Source organism: Nanorana parkeri, unplaced genomic scaffold, assembly GCF_000935625.1.
Source record: "Nanorana parkeri isolate BGI_ZX_2015 unplaced genomic scaffold, ASM93562v1 scaffold802, whole genome shotgun sequence".
NCBI lineage: Eukaryota > Metazoa > Chordata > Amphibia > Anura > Dicroglossidae > Nanorana > Nanorana parkeri.
The window spans coordinates 478,399-490,146 of NW_017307070.1; the positions used below are offsets into that span (position 1 = coordinate 478,399).

At 51.5% G+C, this 11,748-nt stretch overlaps 1 protein-coding gene across 1 annotated transcript in view; it reads right to left on the reverse strand.

Moving 5' to 3' along the window:
• ROBO3 (roundabout guidance receptor 3) overlaps positions 1-11,748 on the reverse strand; it is a 136,753-nt gene that overhangs the window by 43,741 nt on the left and 81,264 nt on the right. Inside the window, exons 8-10 of the mRNA XM_018564975.1 lie at positions 11,375-11,499; positions 6,849-7,020; positions 4,237-4,442 (exon numbers count right to left, since the gene is read on the reverse strand). Of these exons, the coding sequence (XP_018420477.1) occupies positions 4,237-4,442; positions 6,849-7,020; positions 11,375-11,499 (503 nt within the window). The remainder of the gene's footprint in view (positions 1-4,236; positions 4,443-6,848; positions 7,021-11,374; positions 11,500-11,748) is intronic.

Here is an 11,748-nt window from a genome sequence, read left to right on the forward strand (position 1 = left end):
TGGTGTCTGGTAGGGAGCCGCGCCTAGGATGGGAACGGGTAAAATGCAGCCGCTGAGGGGGACTAAAAGTCCCAGCATGTCCTCTGCCATCTACTGTTCATAGAGAGATGTATGTGGCAGTGTCGAGTGAACGCACCATCCGCTCACGTGACATACGACGCTCAAGAACGCCCCGAACGCATTTTCGTACATTTGCGACGCATGAATCTGTACAGATCGCGCCATCCTGGGAACACCTTAAAGGGTATGTACACCATCCATCGATTTCTTGCCACGTCTGCCATCTTGCTGTATACAGGGTTTTTTTTTTGCGTATTTGTTACAAAGTTTCTTCCCCGGCAATTCCGCCAATAACAGCGCTTCCTGTTTCAGGCTGACAAGGCTAAGCCCCGCCTTACAATGGACAGCCCGCCATGTTTGCTCCTTCAGTTGGCAGTTGGGTTTCCCTTTAGGTCATCAGGAGCAATGCATAGACCTGATCAGCAACCAACTGAAGGAGCCTGCACTATAGTCTGACAACGCTGCTGGCTATGGAGAGGAAGGGGCTCGGCGTTGTCACACTGCAATAGGACGTCCCGTTACTGGCGGGATCTCCAGGTAAAACATTTGCAACAGATTCTTGAAAAAATTGCTTGCTTAAGAAAGCCGTATACAGCAAGGAATGACCCCAAATGTGCTCCTGAACAATCACATGTACACGTATCCCCAGTCTCTGACCACACCTGCAGCGTGTGCCCAGTCTCTGACCACACCATATTATAGGTCTGGTCAGAGACGGGGGACACGCTGCAGGTTTGGTCAGAGCCTGGGGACACGTTGTAGGTTTGGTCAGAGACTGGGGACATGCTGTAGGTTTGGTCAGAGATGGGGACACGCTGCAGGTGTGGTCAGAGACGGGGGACACGCTGCAGGTTTGGTCAGAGACTGGGGAGATATTACAGGTCTGGTCAGAGACTGGGGACACGCTGCAGGTTAGGTCAGAGACTGGGGACACGCTGCAGGTTTGGTCAGAGACTGGGGAGATATTACAGGTCTGGTCAGAGACTGGGGACACGCTGCAGGTTAGGTCAGAGACTGGGGACACGCTGCAGGTTTGGTCAGAGACTGGGGACACGCTGCACAAGACATTTAGAGATGGAGGAAGTATTACACTCACGGCTGTTACCACTTTACAAATCAATGCTTCCACTCCCACTACAGCCTTTTGGGGTCTGAGGGCCGCACAACAATTACCAAGGGCCACATGTGGGCCTCAGGTCATTGTTACCAGATGAAGATTTAAGGGATGGGGGGGTTGGCTGAGCCGGGAAAATCCAATAATTCTGATCATTCTTCCTCTTGCATGGATTAAGGCAGTGGTTGTCCACCTAGAAGGTATATGTGGCCCTTGACCGCATTACCAAAGGGCCAAACATAATAATCAGCATATATAAAGCTAGAAAAGACTTCAGAGGAATTGATGGTGGAAGACTGGGGACATATTACAGGTCTGGTCAGAGACTGGGGACACGCTACAGGTGTGGTCAGAGACTGGGGACATATTACAGTTGTGGTCAGAGACTGGGGACATATTACAGGTGTGGTCAGAGACTGGGGACACGCTACAGGTGTGGTCAGAGACTGGGGACACGCTGCAGGTGTGGTCAGAGACTGGGGACACGCTGCAGGTTTGGTCAGAGACTGGGGACACGCTGCAGGTTTGGTCAGAGACTGGGGACACGCTGCACAAGACATTTAGAGATGGAGGAAGTATTACACTCACGGCTGTTACCACTTTACAAATCAATGCTTCCACTCCCACTACAGCCTTTTGGGGTCTGAGGGCCGCACAACAATTACCAAGGGCCACATGTGGGCCTCAGGTCATTGTTACCAGATGAAGATTTAAGGGATGGGGGGGTTGGCTGAGCCGGGAAAATCCAATAATTCTGATCATTCTTCCTCTTGCATGGATTAAGGCAGTGGTTGTCCACCTAGAAGGTATATGTGGCCCTTGACCGCATTACCAAAGGGCCAAACATAATAATCAGCATATATAAAGCTAGAAAAGACTTCAGAGGAATTGATGGTGGAAGACTGGGGACATATTACAGGTGTGGTCAGAGACTGGGGACACGCTACAGGTGTGGTCAGAGACTGGGGACATATTACAGTTGTGGTCAGAGACTGGGGACATATTACAGGTGTGGTCAGAGACTGGGGACACGCTACAGGTTTGGCCAGAGACTGGGGACATGCTATAGGTGTGGTCAGAGACTGGGGACATGCTACAGGTGTGGTCAGAGACTGGGGACACATTACAGGTGTGGTCAGAGACTGGGGACACGCTACAGGTGTGGTCAGAGACTGGGGACATATTACAGGTGTGGTCAGAGACGGGGGACACGCTGCAGGTGTGGTCAGAGACTGGGGACACGCTGCAGGTGTGGTCAGAGACGAGGGACACGCTGCAGGTGTGGTCAGAGACCGGAGACACGCTGCAGGTCTGGTCAGAGACCGGGGACACGCTGCAGGTCTCGTCAGAGACCGGGGACACGCTGCAGGTCTGGTCAGAGACCGGGGACACGCTGCAGAAAAGATGAATTCCTGACCCCTGGAAGGAAGGCATTCTTCTGCACACAGATGACTTCCTGGCAGTAATCTCATTGGGAGGGCAGTGCCGCCAGTCCTTCCCCGTCCATTCATCACTTCCCGCACTAATCTGCAGCGATCATTCACATGAAGTGCAATTAGGGAGAAGTTTTGCGTTCTCTCCATCCACGCGCCCGTCCTCATCGCCGATGGAAATGAACGCTAATGAGCCGCGGCAGCTCATTCCTTTATCATGAGCGACATTAATATTTAAATAAAGAGCGGAAAGTTCTCCGCTAATCACCAATCAGGCGGAGCGCTAAGCGATATGTAAATCATTCCCGATCAGGAGGTGCGGTGATCCGAGGCTCGCCACTGGCCGGCGTCTGGCGGAGTTATCAGCCGAGAACAGGACGGGCACGCCGGGGTGACAGGGGATAGCCGAGAACAGGACGGGCACGCCGGGGTGACAGGGGATAGCCGAGAACAGGACGGGCACGCCGGGGTGACAGGGGATAGCCGAGAACAGGACGGGCACGCCGGGGTGACAGGGGATAGCCGAGAACAGGACGGGTGTTGTCCGAGGATACAACATTTCATACAATATGTGTCACAACTTCTGTTCATTGTCACAGTTTTACAAAGTGTGGAGATAAAATGTATCTGATCCCAGGAAGAAGAATGTTACATATCGCAGATTACCGGACCCGAGATGTGGCGGCCGCATTCGTTTCCTGTTTTTAGGCTTTCTTCCTTTATTTTCCCCTGGTGATCCTGCCAGTAAAACACTTCCTGTTCTAGGGTGACAACGCTCTCTCGCCATCCTAGGGTGACATTGCTACCACACCATCCTAGGGTGACAACGCTCACTCGCCATCCTAGGGTGACATTGCTACCACACCATCCTAGGGTGACAACGCTCACTCGCCATCCTAGGGTGACATTGCTACCACACCATCCTAGGGTGACAACGCTCACTCGCCATTCTAGGGTGACGACTCACCCCTCACCATCCTAGAGTGGCAACGCCTACCCAGCCTCCCAGGGTGACAACGCTCCCTCACCATTCTAGAGTGACAATGCTCAATGCTCCATCCTAGGGTGACAACGCTACCACACCATCCTAGGGTGACAACGCTCACTCGCCATTCTAGGGTGACGACTCACCCCTCACCATCCAAGAGTGGCAACGCCCACCCAGCCTCCCAGGGTGACAACGCTCCCTCACCATTCTAGAGTGACAACGCTCAATGCTCCATCGGCATCCTGGGGTATAAACGCTCCCTCACCTTCCTAGGGTGACAACTCACCCTCACCATCCTAGGGTGACAACGCTCCATCACCATCCTAGGGTGACAACGCTCCATCACCGTTCTAGAGTGGCAACACCCACCCAGCCTCCTAGGGTGACAACGCTCCCACACCATCCTAGTGTGACAATGCCCACTCACCATCCTAGGGTGACAACGCTCCCACACCATCCTAGGGTGACAACCCTCCCTCACCATCCTAGGGTGACAATGCTCCCACACCATCCTAGGGTGACAACGTTCCCACACCATCCTAGGGTGACAACGCTCCCACACCATCCTAGGGCGACTGGTTATTTTTAGAAAAGTCACCAATTCATGATCTGAGGTCTACAGTGGATCAGCGGGGACCAACCTGTAGATGGGTGATCTGGAGAGTTCCATTGTCCAGGACGCTGACCCGCGGATCGCTGCCGCCGACCCTTTGCCCGCCTTTCAGCCAGTGGGTGCTGGGCAGAGGATTGCCGGTCACATGGCACTGCATCTTCACCATAGAGTCCACCGCCAGCGTCTGATTGGCCGGCCCTCGGCGGATAATCGGTGGAACGCGATCTGATGTAGCTGATGACAGAAAAGAGATTTGATGGTTTAGGATGAAAAGTCAGAATTCTGATATTATTATCATTATCAGCTAAAGAACGGCAAGAGAATGACGACGGCTTTCCGAACAGGGCGGCCATCTTTTCTTCATGAGCCCATCAATTACCAAGGATAGCGAGATCACTGCGCACCATGAGGGACGCCATTTTGTATTGAGAAGTAATGATGAAGAGGAATCAGCTTATCGATCAACTACAAACAGCGAGAAACACGAGGGCGGCCATTCTGAATTCTGAACCAATGATGATGGACTAAGGCAGTGGTTGTCCACCTAGAAGGTATATGTGGCCCTTGACCGCATTACCAAAGGGCCAAACATAATATTCAGTATATATAAAGCTAAGAAAGACTTCAGATGAATTGATGGTGGAAGACTGGGGACACGCTGCAGGTGTGGTCAGAGACTGGGGACATATTACAGGTGTGGTCAGAGACTGGGGACATATTACAGAAGACATTGAGAGATGGAGGAAGTATTACACTCACGGCTGTTACCACTTTACAAATCAATGCTTCCACTCCCACTACAGCCTTTTGGGGTCTGAGGGCCGCACAACAATTACCAAGGGCCACATGTGGGCCTCAGGTCATTGTTACCAGATGAAGATTTAAGTCCACACCGAAAACAAGGACACCGGCAGCCAAAGAGCTTTATATAACGGGTCCCCCAGTTGCAGAAGATAATTATTGGAGGCCCTCGGCAGGCAGGCACGTCCTTTTAGTCGGTTTTGGCGATGTCGCTAGATTCTACTAAATTGATTGGCCGCACTCTCGGGAACAAAATGGCCGCCACGTGAAAATATTCTCTCTGCCATCCATCAACGAAAACAGCTCCATTCTACCCGCCTGTCGGCTCGTCACCTGTCAACACTTTTGCAATAATAGAAATGTAAAAATCTGTTTCGGAGTTTGGAGCCATTTTCGGAATAAACATTTCATTCTGGAGAACCAGACGAGATCCGCGGCCCACTCCTCGTCTTCATCTGTGTTGGGTGCAAACACCACCGAACATTCTGCCGTGTGTCCCATCCACAGTATTTATAGAAGGTTCCTGTGGGTTGGTGTAGACATGAGCGGTGGGGACACCTGCTTCAATGTAAAGGTTGTCATGACAACTGACAAATCCTTAATGTATATTTCATTTTGGAAGCTATTGAAAGGGATAAATGATTGGGATTTCTTTACGTTGTGGAACATTTCCCGGCCACGGAAAGTCATGAAACCAATGAAACTCCAGATCTTTTGTTGGGCTTTTTTGGGCAATGAGAAAACTTGCACTGTTCTCTCTGCAGAGGTGCCCCTCCCCTCCCCCCCCCTTTCACCGAGTCAGAGATAGAGCTCCCCATTCAACAAACCTCAAGCTTTCTGCCGACTGAAGAGCTCTAGCGGGCATGTCTGATCTGTGCAGAGAGACCACTGCTTCCATGAAGGGAGCAAGGGTCCTTCTCTGCAGCATGTTGGCAGGGGACAGGCTTTTCTTCTCAGATTGTGGGGTGCCACACCTCTGCAGAGAGACCACACAGATAGCAGGAGACTTCTCTACAGCATGTTTGCAGGCTTCTATGCTTAGATTGTGGGGTGCCACACCTCTGCAGAGAGACCACTGCCTCCACATCACAGATAGCAGGAGACTTCTCTGCAGCATGTTTGCAGGCTTCTATGCTTAGATTGTGGGGTGCCACACCTCTGCAGAGAGACCACTGCCTCCACATCACAGATAGCAGGAGACTTCTCTGCAGCATGTTTGCAGGCTTCTATGCTTAGATTGTGGGGTGCCACACCTCTGCAGAGAGACCACTGCCTCCACATCACGGATAGCAGGAGACTTCTCTGCAGCATGCCGTCAGGTTTTAGGATGTACGACCTCTGCAGAGAGACCACTGCTTCCACACAGAGAGAGGAAGGACAGGGGTAACCAAACTCCGGCCCTCCAGCTGTGGTGGAACTAGAAATCCCATGAGGCATTGCAAGATTCTCACAGCGGCAGACATGACTCCCGGAGAGAGATGCATCATGGGATTTGTAGTTTCACCCACAGCTGGAGGGCCGGAGTTTGGTTATCCCTGTTTTAGGATGTCCGACCTCTGCAGAGAGACCACTGCCTCCACATCACAGATAGCGGAAGGTAGGATGTCCGACCTCTGCAGAGAGACCACTGCCTCCACATCACAGATAGCGGAAGGTAGGATGTCCGACCTCTGCAGAGAGACCACTGCTTCCACACAGAGAGCAGGGGTCATCCTCTGCAGCATGCTGGAAGGGGAGGGGCTTCTCTACGTCTGGAATGTATTCAGCCAATTTCAACAAAATTCAGTTGGGCTTTAACACAACATTTGTGATACAAAATAACCTCCATTATCCGCTTACCGTCTTCCACTTCCAGGAGTGCTTTTGCCAGGATGCTCCCGGCCACGCTGATGGCTTGGCACATGTAGTATCCGGAGTCCCCCGTCTGGACGTCAATGATGGTTAACTCCCCGCTGGGCGACACGGAGAAGCGGCCCACGGTCTGCGGCGGCTGGCTGGGGAACAGCAATATCTGAAAACAGAACGCACAATTCTCATTGGCTGCATTGGAGTTCCGTTGGCTGCTACAAAGTATTCGCCATACGTGAAGATACACGGGGCAGTCTGGTCCGAACTTTACAATGTAGCGTATATTAGAACATGATGGAAGACGTTATTACAGTCTACAAATATATATATATATAGAACAAGAAATAAAACAATAAAAGACATTATTAGTAAAAAAACATTTTTATTAGTCGCTCAAATCTGAATATTTAGCTTGGAGGGGGAACCATAAAACTCGACCTGGGCTAGGGTTGCCACCTGTCCAGGATTCACCCGGACGGTCCGGGTTTTGAATGCTGTGTCACATGATGTCAGGCAGACAGAGGCAACCGAAATGAAGATAGGGGCGGCTGCTGCTGTGCTGTGCCCCCCTCCCCCAAATAATAGTCTCCACTGTGATATTTACATATGAATAAGCCGCGACTCAATCTCCCAAAAACATTTCCGTGCGTCGCTAGTGTGTTTGGGTTTCGCTGGAAGAGAAGGTGGCAACCCTAACCTGCGCCCATACTAAGGCCCATAGAGGTCATGTCTTAAACTGAAGTGTCCTTAGCCAAATGTAGTGTTTGCAGCCAGACCGTAACCAGCCTGAGCTCTGCCTGACCTCTGTGTCCGTTGGGTTCCTCCTGAGCTCAGAACATTGATCCATTCTGCCTGCTGCTGGCAAGTTGTCCCCAGTACAGAGAGTGAGGACATACAATGGAATTAGTTATGGATATTTGTCTGCCTGGGCCAATCACTGAGGCCCCATTCACACTGCGCGATTCGCAAATCGCGCGTTTGTCACGCGATTTGCATTTTGCGCGATATCGCATTGAGCAAGCTTGAATCGCGGCTAAATGCGCTCCAAAAAGGGTCCTGCTGTAGCGACGCACGACCCGCGACAGCAGGACCCTTTGCCCCATTGAGAAGCATTGGAGAGCGATATCGCGCTGTAAATTGCCGCGATATCGCGGGAATTACCGCGCGATAAATCGCTCAATGTGAACGGGGCCTTAGGCTTCATTCCAGTGATAGAGAGGACAAATATTTGGAATGACCTTCTAGAAGGGTCCCCCCCCCCTCCCAGGCTGAGTGCTGACAGGTCCGTGACCCGCGTCACATGTTCCGGGGAAAGGCCCTTTGTCTCTACAGCCATTTTCCAGAATTTTATTCCGACTAAATCCTGAAAAATCCCAAATGGGCCAAATTGTGCGACGGCCGCGTCTGAAGCGGGCCAGATGACGGGTTGTACGAGGACGAAGGATCGTTATGCGTATTGTGGAGCCGAGGAACAAACGTGAACCAATCTTGGCGCGTTCACACAGAACAAAAGAGCGCGGCGGCAGCGCCCCACCTCCGAGCCGGCTCTGTTTGCTGACACAGAAAATAAAGCCGGTGTTCATTACAGCCGCGGCCTTGACACGGCGGCCCCAGAGCTCCAAATTTACGATACGGCCGGGTCAGGGGAGCGCTTTGTGTTTTATTCCTGAATACACAACCTGCCGTTTACTTAACACAGTGGCTGTAATTCGGGCTGTTTACTCAGGAATATCAGATAATAAAAAGGTGCATTCCAGGCCGACCTCAAAGGGCCCCCCGACTCCCCCTTTATAGGACTCTCTCTCTCTCTGTTTATTTATCTTGCTAAAAAGACCCAGTAATGGGAGACTCTATTATTTTTATTAGGACCCAGAGGCAGAGGGCGGGGGAGGGGGACGCACCGCCAATCAGCAAAAAACCTAAATCTAATTAACAAGCGGTATTAAAGTTTATGTCTGGGAGGGATAAAAAAACATTTATTACATCTCTGTGATACCTGCACCTTTCTCCCCTTTAACCCCTTTCTACCGGCCCTTTAAGAGCTCTCAATTCTGCAGGAGCTTCCCGATCATGTGATCGCCGTAACTGGCTGCGGCACTGATCATGTGATCACCGTGACAGGCTGCGGCACTGATCATGTGTTCACTGTAACTGGCCGCGGCACTGATCATGTGATCACTGTAACTGGCCGCGGCACTGATCATGTGATCACTGTAACTGGCCGCGGCACTGATCATGTGATCACTGTAACTGGCTGCGACACTGATCATGTGATCACCTGACTGGCTGCGGCACGGATCATGTGATCACCGTGACTGGCTGCGGCACTGATCATGTGATCACTGTGACTGGCTGCGGCACTGGTCATGTGATCCGAAGCGCCTGTCGGTGACAGAGCATGATCCCAGCATGGACTATGGCCACCACGTATGCATATGCCTATTGGGAAAGGGTTATGAAAGCTGCAAGTACAGAACAAGATCCGTAGATCTGCCAGAAATCCAGCGCGATGACAACCGATGCCCAGAGCACCTGTTATGTTGGTGACGGGAAAGCGGTGCTCTGTAGTCCGCAGATGCGAACAGGGCTCGGGATTTTACTGCAACAGAGGCAGATTTGTCAGCCCAACAGTCAGGAGCTCGCTGGATTTCTGCCAGATTAAAGTACTTTGGACTGCTGCCTTTCCTTTAGGTAGCACAGAATTGTTCTTTTGGATCAAATATTAAAATCGATACAATTTACTGACTTGCTGGAGAACGTCCGGCGTCAGCAGCTTGCTTTTGGCTTTCGGTGCTGCTGATATTTGCTGACATACACAATACAATCTGATTGCACAATGACAGCGATGTGATGGAGGGGTCAGTGCTGGATGGACTTCTAGGGCTTGTCTTGTCCTCCTATTATACAGTTTTGGTGAAGATCGTACAATCAGATTGTAGTGTCTATGGGCCTCCCTAAGCCTTTCCGGCCACGGTCGCTTCCCTATGCTGAGCACACAATCCCCTCTGGCAGAGATGGAGCCGATGGGTCACATTTCCTATGTAAACACGTCAATCCAGCCCCCGTCTTGGGTGGTTAATCTCTGACCTGACCCAAACACAACCTCTCAGACCTGATGAGAGCCCACAAGATATACGATGCTGTCAGAGGGGCCGACATGGGGCGCTGAGACAAAACCACATTCCTGAATGGCCACTCAGCACAAATGAATGAGATCAGTGCGGCCTGGTACATGAAACAATCAATAACGGTCAGGGATCTATAAAACGCACTGGAGTGATTTATTTATCCTCCACCAACGTCTGTGTATTTGTATGCGCGGCGACCAGTTGGCGCACGTTGTAACGCATTTGTTTTCTCTGTGCTGCACAAATCCTGGCATGTCTGCACCCAATGGTGTGAACTGGGCAGCAATGGTATTGGGGCGGCCTTATGTTGGTGTGAACTGGGCAGCAATGGTATTGGGGCGGCCTTATGTTGGTGTGAACTGGGCAGCAATGGTATTGGGGCGGCCTTGCGTTGGTGTGAACTGGGCACGAATGGTATTGGGGCGGCCTTGTGTTGGTGTGAACTGGGCAGCAATGGTATTGGGGTGGCCTTGTGTTGGTGTGAACTGGGCAGCAATGGTATTGGGGTGGCCTTGTGTTGGTGTGAACTGGGCAGCAATGGTATTGGGGCGGCCTCGCGTTGGTGTGAACTGGGCAGCAATGGTATTGGGGTGGCCTTGTGTTGGTGTGAACGAGCCCCAAACAGTATGTGATCCCCAACAATGAACTTCTAACTTCTGTTACAAATAATTCCTGTTGATCCTGCCAGAAATCCAGTGAGCTGATAACTTCCTGTGCTGCACTCAGTTACATTGTTCCCAGTTCCCTTCTGAGGACTACAGAACACCCCCTAAGTTATGGAGGTGAGGATAGCGGGAGGTATTCTGAAGTCCTGTGCCAGGGTGACAACTCTGCTCCTCCATAGATACAGCACAGTGAGTGAGCGTTGACACCCTAGGACAGGACTTGTGTTACTGGCAGGATCACCAGGTGAAAGTAAAGGGGAGGAGCCTAAAAAAAGAAAACTAATGCAGCCGCCACATCTCAGGATGGGTGAGCTGCCATGTATGATGTTGTTTTTTTGGGGGGGTTTCTACAATATTCACGTCTGAGCTCTGATAGGAGGGTGATGTCGGCGTTTCAATGTTTTGTGATACAGGAAGTGACAGATTTTTGTTGATGCCACCACAGCGGGCAGATATATGACCCCGGCCCATCTACGGCCAGACACAGCAATCTGCACCCGATCTGATAGGGCGGGAGCTCACCTGACGTCTTAGCCAATCGAAACTCTCAGAGTGATCACATGTACATAAATCTGATTCTGTATATATGACACATAATGATACATTGTATTACATGAGGAAATAAGTACGTTAGTAACAATGAAAAGATCAGAGCCGAGCTCAGTGTAAACTGATTCCTGATTGGCTCCCACACAGGACATCATCATGATGACATCACACTGACCTGACTCCCCTCCTTCTGCCAGAACACGGCGGGCGGCGGGTTCCCTTTGGTCTCGCACTGGAAGGTGACGGTGCGGCCTTGGACGACAATCTGGTCTCGCGGACGGGTCACCAGCTGGGGCGGCACTGGAATGTAAGATAATTCAGAAATAAATCACGCCTGAAAACTCGCCCGCTGACTCCATTCTCACCACCAGGTGCCCAATATCCCTTATTTACCTCCCCAAATATAAGAGAACCCGTCATGGCAGGGCCGGATTTCCCACAAGGCCAACCAAGGCCTAGCCTTGGGGCAGCAGGGAGTAGAGGGGCAGCAGGGAGTAGAGGGGCAGCAGGGAGTAGAGGGGCAGCAGGGAGAAGAGGGGCAGCAGGGAG